At 36.7% G+C, this 20,518-nt stretch overlaps 1 protein-coding gene across 8 annotated transcripts in view; it reads left to right on the top strand.

Moving 5' to 3' along the window:
* unc13bb (unc-13 homolog Bb (C. elegans)) overlaps positions 1–20,518 on the top strand; it is an 87,563-nt gene that overhangs the window by 17,373 nt on the left and 49,672 nt on the right. For all 8 annotated transcript variants that reach the window (XM_016247212.1, XM_016247215.1, XM_016247218.1 and 5 more), the window contains exons 3-6: positions 10,566–10,665; positions 14,647–14,764; positions 14,946–15,069; positions 19,118–19,191. In XM_016247212.1, coding sequence (XP_016102698.1) covers positions 10,566–10,665; positions 14,647–14,764; positions 14,946–15,069; positions 19,118–19,191 — 416 coding nt within the window. The remainder of the gene's footprint in view (positions 1–10,565; positions 10,666–14,646; positions 14,765–14,945; positions 15,070–19,117; positions 19,192–20,518) is intronic.

Raw genomic sequence — 20,518 nt, 5'->3', positions numbered from 1 at the left:
CTTGTTTTAAGCAAAAACTAACAAAATGTTGATAATATTTTCAGAAAACAAGACTTAATTCCTTGAAGGATAAGTCCACATCCAGAATAAAAATTTTCTGATAATTTACTCACCCCCATGTCTTCCAAGATTTTCATGTCTTTCTTTCTTCAGTCGCAAAGAAATTAAGTTTTTTGAGGAAAACATTCCAGGATTTTTCTCCATGTAGTGGACTTCAAAGGTGGCCAACGATTTCAAGGTCAAAATTGCAGTGTCAATGCAGCTTCAAAGGGCTCTACACGATCCCAGCCGAGAAATAAGGGGCTTATCTGGAGAAACGATCTGTCATTTTCTTAAAAAAAATATTATTTATACACTTTTTAACCCCAAATGCTCGGCTTGCTCTAGCTCTGCGATGCGCATGCACGTCTTCACGCATTACGCAATCCTGCTGGAGAGGTCACGGGTAGGGTTGGGCCAATAGACGATATCATGATCCCCCCCCCCATTCCCCCCGCATCCCAATACCGTGTTCGGAAAGAAAATGACGGGTAGGCGGAACCCCTAAAGGGAATAAATACGAGATGGATGGAAAATATATATTTCAATATTTTTTTCAGCGATCGCACGTACTCTGTTTATACTATGGAGCGGCAGTACTTGCCATACATTTTTTATGTTTGTCAGTGGTACTGAGGATCTGCAAATCTTTCACCATCGTCCTCAGTCATCTCTCCTTACTCTGTTTATGTGGTAAGTGAAATTTTATGTACTGTAGGATGTAACAGGCAACCGTTACACCGTGTCTATTCTTAACTGTTTTAAATTCATTTGAAACCTTTTAAATAAATGAAATCATTTTCAAAATTTTTAATTCCTTGTTTTATTGTTGTGATTATTTTAAATTATTTTTTCGTTTATTTTATGTAAAGCACTTTGAATTACCATTGTGTATGAAATGTGTTATATAAATAAACTTGCCTTGCCTTACACCGGACGCGACGGTTGTCGTGTCGTGCCGCGCCGCATCAGCTAAAGACTGTCTTCACTGAACGCGACAAAGCGACCGTTGAAAATCATTTGAAATTTGTGTCACAGCACGTCATAAATAGAACGCGGCAGCAGTTTACTGTCGGGGATTTGACATGCCACATCCAGTGTAGACCGCATCACTGATTATAATGAGTTCTATAGACTGATCTATATATAATAGGGATGCACCGATACCACTTTTTCCAGTACTCGCCCGATACCGATACTTTTATTTTTGGTACTTGTCGATACCGATATTTTTATTGCATTTGTCAATTTTTTACAGTGGCCGAGAAGTGCAGAACAAATCACAATACTGAAAACAAAAGAACAAATTACAAACGGAAATGCAAGTCTAAAAAACAAAACAATTCAGAAAACACATTGACAAATTCGAAAACAAAATAACAAGTCAGAAAACACAATGACAAATCTGAAAACAAATTAACAAGTCAGTAAACACAACGACAATTCAGACAAACCGGAAAAGGTAGGTATAGTTTGAGACAGCGCCATTGGTTTGGGATTACTCACCGCTGACTGGACGAGACATCTGTCAATCAACATATACAGAGAAGAACAGCAGAGTCCTGGTAGATAGTTCTGAGATGGTTTTAAAGTAGCTCAGTTTAAATGTATTGTATTAATTGCCCTTACTATGGAATAAAAAATACAGGGTGTATATTTATATTTAGTAAAAAGTGGCTGTGAAACATCAGCTCCAGTGGCGCAGATGGATAAGTGTGTGTCACCGACTTTTTGACACGATCGACCCAGGTCCGATCCCGCCTTTTGCTGAGCTTTTTTTCCCTCCCTTTTCAAATCTCATATTAGCAATGGATTCTATTTATACTCCGTGAAAATAGCAGTATTTTTAGCAATATTTTATTTACACTAAGTGCAAATACCTAGTTACACTGTTAAAATAGCAGGATTTCTACTATCAAGTATACTACTTGTTGCAAACAGTGGCAATTATCTGCACTTCAGTATTGTAGTACATTATAAAACAGTATGCAATAATAACGTATTGAGTGTAAATTATAATTTAAATTTAAATTATTAAATGGATGCCACCTTATTGGTACAATAAAGCCCTCCCTACACCTACCCTAACCCTACCCCATACATTATTTTCAACTTTTTGATTATTTCCTTTAATTTTTATTGAAAATAAATGCCTTTACGATGTGATACGTGATTTGAAAAGGGAGGAAAAAAAGTTCGGCAAAAGGCGGGATCGGACCTGGGTCGATCGCGTCAAAAAGCCAAGGGCAAGCGCTTATCCATCTGCGCCACTGGAGCTGATGTTTCACAGCCACTTTTTACTAAATGTAAATATACACCCTGTATTTTTTATTCCATAGTAAGGGCAATTCATACAATACATTTAAACTGAGCTAATTTAATACCATCTCTGAACTTTCTACCATGACTCTGCTGTTTGATTGACAGATACTCGTCCAGTCAGCGGTGAGTAATCCCAAACCAATGGCACTGTCTCAAACTATACCTACCTTTTCCGGTTTGTCTGAATTGTCGTTGGGTTTTCTGACTTGTTATAATGTTTTCTGAATTGTTGTTGTGTTTTCTGAATTGTTTTGTTTTTTAGACTTGCATTTGCGTTTGTAATTTGTTATTTTGTTTTCAGAATTGTGATTTGTTCTGCACTTCTCGGCCACCGTATTTTTAAAATATTGGGTACAGAAACCAAAAGGGTATGTATAATGTTAGTTGTTTAACTTCATATGTTAAATAGATGCAGTCAAACCAAAATTTATTCAGACACCTTCAACATTTCTCACATTATCACAGTTTATTCGCTATAGTTTAGAAAATGGTACTAAAATATGACAAGAACTCCGAGTTACACTGTGTCAGATGTTACTTTCACTGTTCATTGTTTTGCTCTATGGTACATCATCTTTAATTTGGTAACATTAGAGCTGCTCCATTGCAGCGGCTCAGTACTGTATCATGTGCTTTTCTGTAATAATGCAGGGAACCACTCGTTATAAATCTCCAAACTGTGATATTTTCAGAAATAGAAGTCGCGTTTTTTCATCTGAAATGTGCTGCGATTTATATTCCAAAGCCACTCATATAATGCAGAAACACTCAAGCAAACAAAACACGCGCAACGCGTGCACGTATTTGTACTGATGCAGAATGAGAGGACAGAAGTACAGACTAGCGCATTTCACACAGGCTGCTAGATTCACTTTCGCCAGAAAGTCGTGTATGCCTAAGGTTGAAAATAAATGATGTTTATAGTGAATGCCCCTATGAATGGTTTTATTTTTACGATTTAGTTTTAATCCAAATGATGCGTGTGCTAAGTGAGTGAACATCAACGATCACACAACAGAAGTGCGTGTGCTCTCTCGCTCTCTCTCTCTCCCTACCGTTAAGTAACTTGTGCATTGTTTTACTTGCTTGTTTTTGACACATCCGACCAAACTACAAACTTTCCAGTGATGTCTGTAAGAAAGATATATTCACTCAACAAGCTCGCACATCTGCGCTGCCACGCGCTCAATCCACTCAGCGTGCTTTGTTTATCAGCTCGCGCACATCAGCTATACAGGCGTTAATACTGAATGTTTAACATTATATTCATTGCATACATATACTTCGTAGTAGACATCCTTAACTCCTTTCTTCTGTCTGTTGTTCTGTTGTTGGTGTTTCTTTGTTTGAATATGGCGCTTATCACATGCTGTGTGGTATCGGCGTTTGGTATCGGGGCATTTTAACGAGTACGAGTATAGGAGACCAGTATCGGGCCTGATACCGATACCAGTATCGGTATCTGTGCATCCCTAATATATAATAAATCTCTATTATAAATCAGTGGTTCTATAGTATTTTGTTGCGCCATGCCGCTCGCGTCCGGTGTAGAAATGGTGTTAGGAATCGTGTTTTTCTTTATAAGGATTCACGCTTCGGGCACACCCCCTAACTCTTACCCCACACCCCTCCCCCCCGCCGATGTCATCGTCATTTTAACGAGTACGAGTATAGGAGACCAGTATCGGGCCTGATACCGATACCAGTATCGGTATCTGTGCATCCCTAATATATAATAAATCTCTATTATAAATCAGTGGTTCTATAGTATTTTGTTGCGCCATGCCGCTCGCGTCCGGTGTAGAAATGGTGTTAGGAATCGTGTTTTTCTTTATAAGGATTCACGCTTCGTCCATCGCGACGATTCACTGTAGACATCGTCCGATGCCAATTTTGTAGACATCACCCAACCCTAGTCACGTGCGGTTTGTTCTTCGTCTTTGTACTTTGGTTAAAAACTCCAAAAAAAAATCTAATTTTCTCCTCCAACCTTAAAATCATCCGACATCATTTTACATTTTTGTAAAGGGCATTTGACTTTTTTTGCATGTTCGCTTTGTAAACATTGGGTCGGTACTTTTGCCTACATCTCGCGTGACCTTTCCAATAGCACCTATTAAAGACGCACATCGCAGAGCTAATGCAAGCCCAGCATTTGTGTTTAAAACGTGTATAAATCCAAAAAAATTAAGAAAATGACGGATCGTTTTGCTAGATAAGACCCTTATTCCTCGGCTGGGATCATGTAGAGGCCTTTGAAGCTGCATTGAAACTGTATTTTTGACCTTCAACCCATTGGTTCCCGCTGAAGTCCACTATATGGAGAAAAATCCTGGAATTTTTCCTCAAACTCAATTTCTTTTGCGACTGAAGAAAGAAAGACATAAACATCTTGGATGACATAGGGGTGAGTAAATTTTTATTCTGGAAGTGAACTTATCCTTCAAGTCATTTTGCTTGTCAAGTAAGCTTATCTTAATTCAAGAATGTTTAGATATTTTTACTAGAAAACATCAGTCAAAAAAAAAAATTTTTGCAGTGTGGAAGTTTTTGTTCACCACTGAATAAAAAGGGACTTTTTATCTCACAATTCTGACTTTTTTCAGAGAATTGCAAGTTTATATCCTGCAATTCTGACTTTATAACACACAATTGTGTTATAAAGTCAGAATTGTGAAATATATAAATTTGCAATTGTAAAAAAAGTATTTTTTCCTCAGAATTTACTTTATAACTTGCAGTCACAAGTATATATCTCACAATTCTGATAAAAGTCAGAATTGCAAGGAAAAAAGTCAGATTTGTGAGATATAAACTCGCAATTGTAAGTCAGAAATGCAAATCTTTTTCTTGCAATTGTGAGTTTATATCCTGCAGGTCTGACTTTATAACTCGCAATTGCAAGTTGATATCTCACAACTGTGATTAAAAAAAGTCCGAATTGTGATATAAACTTGCAATTGCAAGAAAAAAAGTCAACAACAGCAGACCCCACTGACTTTCATTGTATGGACACAAACACCAAAACATTTTTCAGAATATCATCTTTTGTGGTCAGAAGACTATGATTAATGAGCTGATATTTTGAGTACATTTGGAGTACAATAATTGTTTTCTTAAAACATTCATATTTATGTCTTATCTCCTTTAAATTCTGCATTAACAATCTCTACAAATAGTCTGTCTCTGCGTAATAATAAAATCAGACAAAGCCTGGTTTATCTGAATGAGACCTTAGTGGGCCGCTCACTCCCTCTGGGACTCTTGAGCACTCTTCACTCCGATCACACCCGATCCTGAATTTCCCAATCGCTCTGCACCATCACTTAAACAAACAAGCAGCTCAGCACATGTCAGACTGCAATACTGTGTCACTGGCTCTATTGTATCAGAGTAAACAGTCGCTTGAGAATACGCCTGTCGGCCTCTGTCTGTCTGTGACAGGTGGCTCTTTTGTGTTCCAGTGCTGGAGAGTGTTTACTTTACCTCTCTAAAACCACTAAGATTGTTCTGCCAGAGCCAGGCTTATCCTGCATCTAAAAGTGATAGACAGGTGTGTGGCTTTGCTAATCAAGTCCAATCAGTATAATCAAACACAGCTTGACTCAAATGAAGGTGTAGAACCATCTCCAGGATGATCAGAAGAAATGGACAGCACCTGCGTTAAATATATGAGTGTCACAGCAAAGGGTCTGAATACTTAGGACCATGTGATATTTCAGTTTTTCTTTTTTAATAAATCTGCAAAAATGTCAACAATTCTGTGTTTTTCTGTCAATATGGGGTGCTGTGTGTACATTAATGAGGAAAAAAATTTACTTAAAATGATTTTAGCAAATGGCTGCAATATAACAAAGAGTGAAAAATTTAAGGGGGTCTGAATACTTTCCGTATCCACTGTATATTAAACCGAAATATTTTGGGCAATGTAACTGCAAATGGAACTTGCATTGTAATACTCTGAAACGCATGTCTCTCATTTAGGGTTGCAAAAAGGTGGAAAATTTCCAGTAAATTTTGGAAACATTCTAGAAATTTTGGAAACTTTCAAGGATTTTTTGGAATATTCCAGGGATTTTTGGAAAGTTTCCGTAACCTTGCCGGAAATTTTCCACCCCTTTGCAACCCTACTCATATTCATATTTTTGCATATTGCATATAACTTTCAGTAAAAGTTTCATTAATGTTCAATCAAAAGTAAGGATTTATGACACCTGCTCAAAAAGAAAAGTGGTTTCCGTGTGGAACAAGTTGCATTTTTTTTTTATATGTACAAATGAATCTTCTCATGACATGATGCATAACTTCATTAAATATTTTTCTGTAGTCCACCACGGTCAGCATAAACTCTTCGTTAATGTAGCTTAAACTGCAAAAAGCATGTACAGGTACTGCGCACATAGAAGAATCCCTCGTGTGAACCTGCGTATACAAACCTCAAATCCATCCCATACCTCATACATGATTCATCAGGGATCTGAAACGGAAATGTCAGGTCTCGATTGTACGCTACCTTTGACTAATTTAACGGAAAACTCAACTAGAGTCAATAATGAATGATGACATGTGGTGCAGTCATCAAAAAACAGTAAAACCTTCATGTTCCCATGAAACCTTAAGGTTTAAAGTTTTGCTTTAAGTAGGATATTCAGAGTTTTGTTTGTTCACTTAGTAGCAAGTTAACTAGAGATCCATGTTACATACAGAAATTTTTGAAGTCTACACCATTTTCTGCTAATTTCTCTGATTTCTGTGCAGCTGGTTGAAGAACACTGGTGTTATATTATTTGTGTTGTTGTTTTTTGGCAATGTCAGGTATTTCAAAGTAAGCCGGTCACTAAAAGGCACATAAAAACTAAACGATCTCTGATTGGATATTTTTCTTGTCAGTCAGAGCCTCTGTAGGTGGTTCTTGGCCAGAATAAGCTTAAATCTGGACTAGACTTTATCCTAATAGACAAATGTCTGGCTATGTGAGACTAATATGATTAAATCCACACTTTACAATTTCATTCACCTGATATGTTTTTCATCTGTAGCATTTCCCCACCTCCCTCTCTCCTACGCTACCTGACATAATGGATAATCAGGAGATGTGCTGAATACATAATTGGCATCTGAATGTAAAGTGGCTCTCTGCTAATCCGGCCAGGTGTGATGCCTATAACATCATAGTTTTGTCTCTCGAGACGCTCATTGCTTGATTGATTAGTTCCTGTCAACCCCAACCTCCACCAGGCTAGAGCCATAGCAGAGAATGGATTTCAGTGGCAATTCACTGCTTGTATTGGTTGTGTCTTAATTGGCCTCATTTTTGGTGTTTGTGTTGTTTTGCCATACAGTGGCCCCAAAACTACCAGATAATCTTCAAATACGTCATTTTGAACAGTCTGTCTTGTTAACAGTTTACTCATCTGTCAATCAATCATTGCTCTAAAACAAACTTTGCTTTTATGTTTTGAACTTTTGTATTATGCTAATTTATTTTGAGAAATCAAACCTGACTATTTTTACTTTCTTGAAGCAATAATTCACCCAAAAATGAAAATTTGCTGAAAATGTACTCATCCTCAGGCCGTCCAAGATGTAGATGAGTTTTTCTTCATCAGAACAGATTTGGAGAAATTTAGAATTACATCACTTGCTCACCAATGGATGCTCTGCAGTGAATGGGTGCCGTCAGAATGAGAGTCCAAACAGCTGATTAAAAACATCACAATAATCCACAAGTAATCCACACCACTCCAGTCCATCAATTAATGTCTCGGAAACCATCTTCACAAACATTTTATTGTCTTCACAAGATGTTAATTAATGGATTGAAGGGGGTGTAGATTATGTTTTTATTGGCTGTTTGGACTCTCATTCTGACGGCACCCATTCACTGCAGAGGATCCATTGGTGAGCAAGTGATGTAATGCTAAATTTCCCCAAATCTGTTCCCATGAAGAAACAAAATCTATATCTTTCATCAAGGCTTGAGGGTCAGTCCATTTTTGGGTGAACTATTTCTTTAATGAATAGTTTTGGTCATCTTGGACTGTTTCATCTTTGCACATCATTAAAAAAAAATAAAGCTTGTCTTCATAATCTTTCATCAAAATGTGACTAGATGTAGTCAAATGAAAATAAATGTTATTGTGTATTTTAATTCAGAATAATTGAATGCACCAATGCATAATAAGATTAGGAACATGTATTAAGTATATAGGGTAATCTAAAGCAGGACATGCACCTGCTCGCTCTAGCCGGTCTCTTTATCTTTGTGAATGGATTGGAAGGTATTATTTGAACTGGTTTGTGTTGATTTTTGTTGTCGTGGAGAGGCCTGATTGTCTTTGTCTCTGTGGAAACCTGTTGAAACAAGGAAACAAACACTGTGCAGTTTATCAAATCTGGTTTAACAGCTGACGACCCTTTCACACTTCTCATGAGCAGGACATCCAGCAGTGCTTTAATAAAGTCATAAGTTAAGACCGTTTTCCTGGCTTTCTTCTTTTTAGAAAATGTAATGGACTTCAGTAAGGATTAAGGAAACTGTACATTATTTTCACCGTTTTCCAGACAGACTCGGCATGTCAATGTAGCTGATGTCATCATAATGTTTTCCTTGCTCTGGATCTTTATAGTGGCCTGTGTGACAGTAATGGTGTCAAATCTCTGAATGTTTATGTCTTTTAACGCAAGACCACTGGTTTTCTCTGGGTGGGAGGAGAGCAGTGGGCGGCACTGCTGGCAGACCGTATCATCGGGCACATGTTGGCCAGCCCCCCATCGCTGGCAAATGGGAAATTAATAGTGTTGGTTATGTCACTGTCTCAGTAATCCTTCTGCTGTCGACACTAGTACGTATGTGTGTTTACGTGTTTGCATACACGTTTGTATGCATGCTTATGAAGGGCCGTCCTTATGAATTTGACTTGAAAATTTTCCACTGACATGAAGCTCATTTATTTTTGGAATACATTAAAATGCAATTCGTATATACAGTCACCTGAATGCACCATTTCTGTTTTCATTTCTGATCTAAAATTCATTTAGATATTTTTTGGGGGGCAGCGAGTCAAAAATGTCAGGGTGGTACAACCGTCCTGATATCAAGAAGAAGAAAAAACGCCTGAAAACAATGAAACCATTAAAAGGAAAACCTTTGTAGTTTGACATATTCTTTGATTATTATTTCTATATTATTTGATTATTACTTGTTATTCATATTTGTAACAAAAATTGTCTGCCAAATCAAAGTCATGTGGTGGAACCAACATGCAGAAGTATGAAGTAAAGCAAACATTTATGGGCAATGGTGCTACTGATAAACCTAAATTATAAAACTATTCAGACAAAATGAAACTGGATTTTAACAAGACCGAGGTAAATTATGGTTAGAATATGTATAGACAATAGTGGTAAATTCGTGTCTTGTGGTCTAAATTCGATGTATGGCATAAATTCATAAAGATCTGATGCTAAACTGATGCTTTTTCCCTCTGTTGAGGAGATTATGGAGGTCAGGGCTCTGTGGGGGGAGGGGAGTCACACTAATCTTTACTCGGCACTACAGCATTATTGCTCAGGTTTTATTTAGTCACAGTCCTGCCACATGTGCTCTGGGATTCCCAGGCGAACTTGACCAACCAGCATGCACATTTTTTTTTTGTGGCCAATACTATTACTTTAGAAGTGTGCTTAATTACCATAAACACTACACTAGCTTATTGTGGGTGGTTGGCTAGGAGTTGCTATGCAGTTGCTAATGTGTTCTGAGTTGTTTTTAGTTTGTTGCTATTTGATTACTAGCATGTTCTGGTGGTTTCTAGCAAGTAATATCAGAACATTTGAAGTTACATGATCTGAGGTTTTGTATCATTCATGCTTTTAGTACAAATCTGCAGGATGATTTATATGCTAAAATTTAAAAACATCATGAAATGGCTTGACAAGTATTATTTTCTTTCCTATGTTGAAGTTGGGGTGGCCCTGCACATGACATGCAGAAAAAATAGTAATAAATTAATTAATTAAATGCATAACTTGCACTAGGGACTAAATATGGCTTCATTGCTGATAGGCTAAACATGGACTAGAAGTCACACAACAATTTAGATTTCATTGTGGTCTTAAAATACTTTTCAGTCCAATCCAATTGAATTGCTTTGATTAAAAAAAAACTGCATATAAACATGTATCTTCTGCTTTATTTGTAGATAAATTCAACGCCTATGTGACACTGAAAGTGCAAAATGTGAAGAGTACCACCATCACTGTGAGGGGAGACCAGCCATGCTGGGAGCAGGACTTCATGTTGTAAGTTTTTCTATCACAACTCGTCACTGTAACACCACTACCCAGACAGCAATCTATTATCGCTAATGTACTGGTCAATTACTAGAGGGTAGGGATGTCATATGTAGAGGGTCTGGATGTCTTTCTGCTAGTCATTCATCTGTCACGGCAATGAGAGAAATCTAACCTGGCAACCACACAAACTCTCTGCTTTAAAGCTTTTGTTGGCAAACTAATGAGCACCTCTCAGCCGCCAAGATAACAACCCTGATAATCAGGCTGTTTGTGTGTTGCGTTTCACATCTAGATCCAGTTGGTTTCTTAAAGGTGAAACGTGTCATTTTCTGTGTTCAAATACTTTCTTTTATGATTAACATGTTGGGATTTCCCAGCAATGATCTCAGAGGAGACCTTACCTGTTTGTTCCTTAACAATGAGGACAAATTCTGAAGAAAAAAGGGTGAATAGGATACGGATACACGTGTAGGTCAGATTACCAGATATCAGACATTTTCAGATAGAGCTGTCATGATTCCTCCATTCAGTTGGAGTCCTCGATTGTGTCGAGTAACCGGCAAAATACAAGAAGTGGCGCATTCCATGGACGACAATCCATAAAATACACCATTTTCCAAGGCTGCATGGCATATTGAAAGGGGTCATGAATGGCCTCTGTTTTTTTATTTTGTACCACTCATAATATTATCAGGTCTACTTTCCACTGCCAAGTTTCAGTGAATATTGCGTGACACTGTACATGTAGCCTTGGTTTTGTTGGTTTCAATATTTGATCTAAATGCACATAATTAAATAATTAGCGTTTAAACATCTTACAACTCTAACAAAATTTGTGTGTAACAGGCTATCACCCAGAGAACATGCCCAATTTCGAAAGACAGGTGGCTTTGCTCCAGGAAATGAAACTGGCTTGGTGTTTCTTGTCGCTCATTTGTTTTCTCTCCAAGATTTATATCTGTTTATTTAGATTCCCGTCCTGTCCTCATATTACATCCATGCGTTCTGTCTCAGGTGTTGGATGTGTGTCTTTGTTTGCATAGTCACTGGGATATGGCTGTCTGTAGTTTCTCAACTTATCTCGACTGTTGTTTCACACTGTTGTCGGACTTCTCTGTATGTATTCTTGATTTTTCTTTGACTGTTAAACATTATATGCTTTTGTACTTGTTGTAACATAGTACTAGCTATTAGTCAATTCATTACTCTAGATTAGTGGTACTCAACCAAATTGACATGTTAAAAATGTTTACTTCCTCAATGATATCTATATACTTGATGAAATATGGAAGGCATGATCTTTACTGTTTTTATGACTAAATAAATAACTTCCATAATATTTATGAGCCATTAAATGTCATTCAATCAACAAAAGTGATACAATACTGACTATAGGTCATTGAAAATAAATTAAAGCATTTATTTATTGTTTGTTTGTGTAGTGCTGGTTTCCACAGTAACAGTGACTCACTTGATTGTTTGATTTTGCTTCAGAATTATGGGTAATGTAGTTCTTCACCAGAAATGTAGTGTAATAGAGTGTAGTAAACAAAATGCTGAAATTTTGCTGCATAAACTGTGGTACAATTTTGTCCCAGCCCTAATGAATTTAAGGCTTGTCCACAGGGACCGTAATGCACCCTCATTCCCATTGATGACTTCATGCTTTCTTGTCCTAATGGAACTTCAGAAAGCCAGATGTCATCATTATTGAACAGAGCCCTCCAATCTAGTCAAGCTTTGTGTGTCTTTGCTCTCAGAGGAGCATTTGAAAGCAGCGTTGACATTAACTCAAGACTGGCTAAATATTACAGTATGTAATATTCCAGTGTTGCCTTACAAAATAGCCTGTAGCTGAACCATATTCGTGTGTTGCCTACATGTCCGTTGAATAAATTCAGTCCATTAAGGTTAAGCCAGAGAAACCGCACACTGCACACTTTCGTCTGTTTGCCCTCTCTCTGAGCCTGTTTGACTAGCTTAAATAATTATGATGATATAACCATATTGCCAGTGGGATTACGGCTGTTTATATAGCTCCTCATTTGCTTGTTTGATCAAAGGGCAAAGTTATTGTATCATTCAGACATGTCACGAGTTCAGCTGTTCTTTCTGAACCTCCATACGACCCTGCGGGTGAGTTTGAGACGTCACGTCTCTCCGGACCTGCATTTTTAGCGTGTGCACGTGGCGTCAGCAAGCTTTATCTGTCTCTATAGCAACCTATCAATTAATAATTACTCGGCCCATTGTCGCTTGCCATGTTCTGGAAAACTAACAAGTGGAAAAAAAAGAGAAATAAGCAAACAAGGTGTTCTCTGGGGGTCTAAAACCATCTCATCCTCACCACACTTTGGAGACAATTGAAGGCCTAAATGAATAATGAATGGATTTCCAAATGCTCCTCTTTAAGTGCCGCACTCGCGTGTGCTTTGGGCTTCTCTATTTATAGCAAGCAGAGCGGCAGATAAAAGCCACATTTGTCTCATTCAGTTGTAGAAAAGGCTTGCATCCTGTTAGCAGATGGTGTGAAGCCATTGTTGTGGAGCACGCTTTTACCAGCACAAATATTATTAAATTTTTTACACTGTACTATTTGATTATGCAGAGCAGACTTTAGCATTTGAATAGAGATTTGAACTAATTTATAACTTGTTAGACACACCTGATGTTCAAATAAACAGTGCATTAAATATCACTTAACGTCATTGTGCTTAGAATATTTGCAGTAAGTGCTTCTCAAACACATAATGTTGTCATACTTGATTAACTAGCAATTGCTTGATTAATTAGCAAAACTTGGGAAAAGTTCCCCTGAAAGATTAAAAATCTAGTTTGCTATGCTTTTATTGCATGTTTGAGTCAGCTGTATAATGCTTTTCTTAATCTTTATGTCTGAATAATCCTACACTGCACCTGGGATCTTATAAAACACTGAAACAATGAAGATGAAGCTAATTAGACCTGTTTCAGCTGTTTTTGTCCTTTTCCACTTGGTGGTGTGGTGAAGTACCACACAGTCTGTAAAAATATGGAGATCAAGCACTCAACAAACTGGAGTAGTGGTGCAAGGTTATGGGAGGTCATCTATCAACACATTGTTCAGTTTGTCTTCAACCATATTTGTCTTCAATACACTACTGTTCAAAAGTTTTTTGTTTTTTTTGAAAGACGACTCTTATGCTCACAAAGGCTGCATTTATTTGATTGAAAATTCACTACATTTTATTTAGCAAAATTTTATTTCACAATTTTATTGTGAATATTAAGGTTTTAGTTTAAGTGACGGTTTTCTATTTTTTTTATGTATACTAGAATGTAATTTATTCCAGTAATGCAAAGATACTTATCAATGTTGAAAACAGTTGTGCTGCTTGTCACTTGATTAATTTCTGTCAAAAAAATCTGACCCCAAACTTTTGAATGGTAGTGTATCATTTATGCATTTCTTTTGACAATTAAAAATAGTCATTAATTACTTCCCTTCATGTCATTCCAAACCCGTAAGACCTTTCTTCTTTTCTGTGTCAGACTTCGACATTTGTTTCTTTACGAACAAAAAGTATTTTCGTAGCGTCAAAATTAAGGTTGAACCACTGATGTCACATGGACTATTTTAACAATGTCCTGACTACGTTTCTGGGCCTTGAACATGGTAGTTCCCTTGCTGTCTAAGCAGGGTCAGAAAGCTCTCAGATTTAATAAAAAATATTGATGGTCTTACGGGTTTGGAACGACATGAGGGTGAGTAATAATGACAGAATTTTCATTTTTTGGCGAACTATCCCTTTAAGGCTGGAAAGGCTCCAATGAGATGCTCCTTAAAGAAACTATTAGTAAAATTGTTGTAGTATGTTCAAGATCTGTTATGGGCATTTTATGATGTACTGAAAATTACTAAAAACGAAACGGTTGCAATTGCCGCTTACAAAAAGGAACAAAAAACTACACCTTTTGAAGCGTCTTTTGTTGTGTTGTGACCTTCAGTGAGATCAGCCGGCTGGACCTGGGCCTCATTATAGAGGTGTGGAACAAAGGTCTCATCTGGGACACCATGTTAGGAACAGCCTGGATCCCACTCAAAAGCATCTGCCATTCAGAGGAGGTCAGGAAGTCATGCACATCTCAAAATCTTACATCATTCCGTGATAAAATAAATTTCTTATGGAATGTTTGTAGCGGTTTAATTTCAGTGAACTTGGTCATCAAGCATCAAGCTGTCCTAAAGATTCCTCTCTTTCATGTGTTTCATTTATACTGTAATGAATAACCTTTCCTCTAAACAGGAGGGCCCTGGCGAGTGGATATTTTTGGACTCTGAAGTTCTGATGAAGGCAGATGAGATATACGGGACTAAAAATCCAACTCCACATCGGGTCCTGCTGGACACTCGCTTTGAACTGCCCTTCGGTGAGACTGACTTTTTAAAATTTCTTTGTGTAATTTAAAAAAGTACATCCTTTCATGTTGTTGTTTTTCATCATTTACACAACCATTCAAAAGTTTGGGGTGATTAAGAGTTTTTAAGAATATATTTTTACAATATCACTTTTTTCTGCAAGGACACATTAAGATTATCAAAATTGACACTAAAGACATTTATAATGTTACAGTAGATTTCAGTTTCAAATTAATTCTGCTCTTTCTAAACTAAAAATTCACCAAAGAATCCTGAAAAAACAAAAAAAACAAAAAAAAAAACTGGTCGTGCATCCACAAAAATATTAAATGGCACAACACAACACTGATAGTAATAATAATTAAAAATGTTTCTTAAGCAGCAAATCAGCATATTGGCATAATTTCTGAAGGATCATGTGACACTGAAGACTGGAGTAATGATGCTGAATTCAACTTTGCATCACAGGAATTACATTTTACATCAAAATAGAAAACAGGCATTTTAAATTGTAATAATATTTCACAGTATTACTCTTTTTACTGTATTTTTGTTCAAAGGCAGCCTTGGTGACCTGAATAGTGTTCTTTAAAAACTTTTGAATGGTAGTGTTCTTAGAGCTGTAGTCAAGTCCAGCTTTGTCGAGTCCAAGACCAGGACTAGTCGAGACCGAGTCCAAAGAGGTTTGAGTCCAAGTCCAAAAGTTTCGAGTCCAAGTCAAGACTGAGTCCAAATGAGAGGAAAAAAAAGGATCCTCTTCAAGACCACATACTTAACTATTGATAATGTATGTGATGTGAGAGACAGCATATCTCCTATTCTAAGAAAATCATTTTACATTATTATTTGTAATGATCAAAAAGCATGTGCAAAGTAACAACTCTGTAGGACAGGGGTCTCCTAACTAGATCCTGGAGGGCCAATCCCCTGCAGAGGTTAGCTCCAACTGGCCTTAACACGCCTATCCTATTATAACAGACATATCCACTGATTTGCATTGATTTTGCCTTTCTAATAGTCCTGCACGATATGAGGAAATTCTGCTGTGTGATAACAGTGGAGGTTTAAAAAAAATGATGATTACTTATGATAAATAAATGAATAATTAACTGTGCATATTAGGGCCAACAAATAAAACGAAATATTTTTGTTTGTTTGTTTGTTTTTACAGCGGTGAGCATTACAACCAATAACATACGATTCCATTGAGTTTATTAATGCAATGGCCAATCAAAGGCATTCAGATGAGTCATCGCTGAAACGCCAGAGTTTTGTTGAGTGCTGAATTCCGCACTCTGGCACCTAAATCCACCAGCTATTTCATAGCCCGTTTCGGTGCCCATTGCTAAATAACATGCTCCTACTGCATAACATAATTTAATAAAAATACAGTTGTTCATTCATTGTTAGTTCATGTTAGTTCACAGTGCATTAATGTTAACAAACACAACTTGTCATTTGAATAATGCATTAGTGAATGCTGAAATTAAAGTTAGCTAATATTAATAAATGCTGTAGAAGGAAGTAGGTGTAGACGTTAATAAAACACAATCTAACAGGTAGAAAATTAAATTAGAAACATCTAAACTTTTCAAAACACAGCAAGCGCACTGCGGGTCATGTGACAAGAATCAACCAATCAGCTTCATCCTTTCCCATAACAAAATTGAAAGCTAAGCCAAGACGGAGAAACAGCTGATCATAGCTGTACAAGGATAGCCATTTTTTAAAATAAATTTAGTAGCAGAGCTACTGCAAGGGATTTTTAGTGCTGCAAATACATTTATCCTTTGCTGAAACTTCCGCGTCTTCATGGAGAGCGCAGGTCATAGTTGCTTAGCAACGGCAGATGCCACGGGAGCACACACATAGAGCGCAAGCTACAGAGTGCTTTGGAAAGAAGGAGAAAGTGGCGCGCCTAACGTTTTCCACGTGTTTTCAGGCGCGACATGCAAATGTGGTTTTGTTTTGAAGGAGAAAAAAAGCATATTGCTGGACTCGGTCGAGACCAACGAGAACATTTGGCGAGTCCAATGACCAAGTCCGAGACAAGTCCGAGTGCAAACACCAACAAGTCCGAGACCATAGAAAAATGTCTCGAGACCGGACTCGAGTACTACAGCCCTAAGTGTTCTTGCTTTCATGTTATTCCAAACTAACTTTCTTCAGAAGAGCACAAAATAAGAAATTGTAACAGTCCCCAAGCACTGTCTGGCAACTGAATGTAAAAGAGCAGCGTGGACATTTTTCAGAACTTCTTCTTTTGTCTTCCACATTAAGAATGGCTTGCTGATCTGTTATTAGGAAATGCAGCTGCTTGAGATCAATCCCATCTGTCTCTCTGGTGCTTTTGGGCTCCATTGATTTGTTGAATGTCATCAGGGTTGAGTGAATCTCCTTCAGGCAGCTGCTTGCTTTCTAATAAAACAGTTTTCAGACTGTCTCTCTAAAACTGATGATTTATCCAGCATACAGTGTTATAATGTTAAAAAGTGAAAATTAAAAGAAAAAAGATTTTCAAATTAAATGCTAACAAGTAAAAACAAACAAAGCTTTTTAGACTTGAATGACACTGTTTCCTGAGAAATGGCTTTTTCTCTGTAACCTAGTGTGACAAGGATCCATGTAGCGGAGATATAAAAGGAGGCTTGAGCTTTTCGCTTGCTGGTTGAATTATCACTTTGATTTGCACCTCTTTGTGTAAGACTTAACAAAAATAATTACATTTTTGCCAGCTGTGTCTCCATTGTGAGTGGCGCTATGGGCTGTAAATAAAGTGTGCGGCGGTGAACACACTACAGGTTGTTGGGATGTGAAAGGTCGGACCTTCGTAAGTGGCGAATTTGGCCTGGATACCTGCCATTGATCCCATTCATAAGCCAGACTGTTTTATCCGAGCACTTTGAAGCTACTCTCCTCATGTGCCGTATCCCATGTGCCTTCAAAGGGAGCTGCACACAGTATCTGATGCTTTGTATACAATTGGACCCAATTCCAATTTGTTTTCAGATTTGGTCCTCAGGACTGACAGTCTACCATTTTGCAGTGAAATCGGATTTGATTGTTCAGACAGGGTAGTCACTGATCAAAATATATATATCACACTGTAAAACAATTTATGAAATTTACTAACCATTCCTGAGTGAAAATTGTTTTAAAGAAACGGCAAGTAACAATGAAATTAAACGAGATTAAGTAGAAAGACTGAAATAATTTTCAGTAATTTTGTTTATTTACAACAGTGAATTTAGTTTTATTTATAACTTCAAAAATTACGCACTTTTTACAGTGCAGCTGTCATGGCAATGACTATAAAACAAGAGTCTGATTGTCCAGACTTGATCTGGTTTCAAACTACATATTTGCTTTCGCATTGTGCTTTAGGTCTGGTTTACAAACATGTTTCTTTGCTGTTCAGACTACAAACAATGGTTTCAAACTACATATTAATGTGCTTTAGGTCTGCTTTACAAACATGTTTCTTTGCTGTTGAGACTATAAACAATGAAACTGATTTCTTGATCTGGTTTCAAAATACCTACAGTATGAATGGGCTTTACTGTAGATTTGGTTTGAAAACATGTTTTTTTTCTTTTCAGACTAAACAATGAAAACCATTTCAGTTGTACAAGTAAAAGTGTTTTTTCCCCTACCTTTGTTTTTTTTGTTGAACTGCTGCACAAACTGTTTATACATGCTATTTTTTTTTAATGCACAGGTGTCACAAACATGGTTTGTTTGCTAAGTAACAAATATAGTAAATATTTTCAGTTTGAACTAAACTACTGTTTTTTCCCCTTCCCCTAAAAATAATGCGGCAAATGGAGCTTCAGACTGACAGCACAACATCCCTTTGCTCCTATACTTGCTTTTAAAGTGAAGTGTCAAGTAATGCTCTGTTTTTTAACTGGCAGACTATTTTTAAGGTCCCTCGGCCAAGTAGCTCATTATATATTTAAAAGGTCTGAATACATAATCATAACGTCTTAGCACATGTAAATGGTCTGCATGAGGTTTTATGTCTTGGACTGCAACACTCATGGCTCTACGATTTTGCAGAAATCCCAGAGGATGAGGCTCGATACTGGACCGGCAAACTGGAACGCATCAATGCTATGGGCATTCATGATGAGGTAAGACCTGTGCATGTGCAGCTAAACAACAGCATGCTTTCAATATTTCAGTACATGTGAGCTTAGTTACCAAACAAGAGTCCACACTGACTGTCATTGCATATAATTATATGAGAAGTGGTTGCATGACAATATTCTGAATGCATTTACATTGTGTTTGGCTACAGTTGTCGTTGTAATTTGCATCTAAAAAGGAAGTGTATGCAGCGTTTACCAGAATCACAATATTGCTTTTTAGCATTACTCAACATTATATACTTTACTGTGGAGTAATATGACCATAACTATAAACCTCAGATTAATTTTGAGAGAATAATTACTTTTTTGATGCCTATTATGTTTCTTTTGCCTAAAAAGCTGATGTATATGATTTTAATCTAATATTTGTTTTATACAATGTCATAGCTGTGAGATTTTATGTTACTGTAACATTAGTTTTGAGGTAGAAATGTTATATATGAATCGAAAAATATTACATCCAGTTATCTTGTTTTACTTTTGATTATAGCTGTTTTTGTGGAAAAATATAAACAAAAAGAAAAATATTGATAGTTAATATTAAAATATTAGAATATTTTATTTAAAATTATATTTACCATTTTAGTAAAAAAAGTTAATGTGTATACCAGTTTGACTTTCTGCTTTACACACACATCATTCCTGACAGCTAAAATAATAAGTATAGAATAAGTTATTCAGTAATAGTTTGTAATGTAATAGTATTACTTGAATCTAATTAGAGATGGGTTAATATCATTTATATCTCAGCCACCATTATAATCACTCCTTTTGTAAGATGCAATAAATTAATCATTATCTTGCTCGTCAAGGCTATAACAGTTATTTTTGACACTTATTAATTCTTACCGGTATATTAAATCATGGCAGGTATTTTGCAGTCTGAGTTATAAATGTAGGTCTGATCATATTTTCAAATTTTTTTCTGTTTCCCTCTTGGTTATTTAATAATTAGTGTCACAGCTTTGGTATGTGGTCAGCATGTGCGTGTTCTGTGCAGTTATTTTTTTGTTGTGCATTGTTGTGATTGATTAATAAAATACACATATGGGTATTTGTCTAGGACCTATTATCATTATTCAGATTATATATATATATATATATGAGAGGCCATAAACTCTATGAATATTATTTCTTAAAAGAATTAGAAATATATTGTTCATATATTGCTCTACTCCTGCTGTTGGAGTATAACGTGTCATACCGCAGGACTTCAACTTTCAAATATTTTATATCTATTTAAATATTTATGTACAGCAAATACACCAGTTTATCAATGTCCAATGTACGTTTTTCACAAAATGAAGCA

This window comes from Sinocyclocheilus grahami, unplaced genomic scaffold (assembly GCF_001515645.1).
Source record: "Sinocyclocheilus grahami isolate Dianchi unplaced genomic scaffold, SAMN03320097.WGS_v1.1 scaffold828.1, whole genome shotgun sequence".
Lineage (NCBI taxonomy): Eukaryota > Metazoa > Chordata > Actinopteri > Cypriniformes > Cyprinidae > Sinocyclocheilus > Sinocyclocheilus grahami.
Note: the sequence above shows the minus strand (reverse complement) of the source record. Positions and strands in the feature narration are given on the sequence as shown.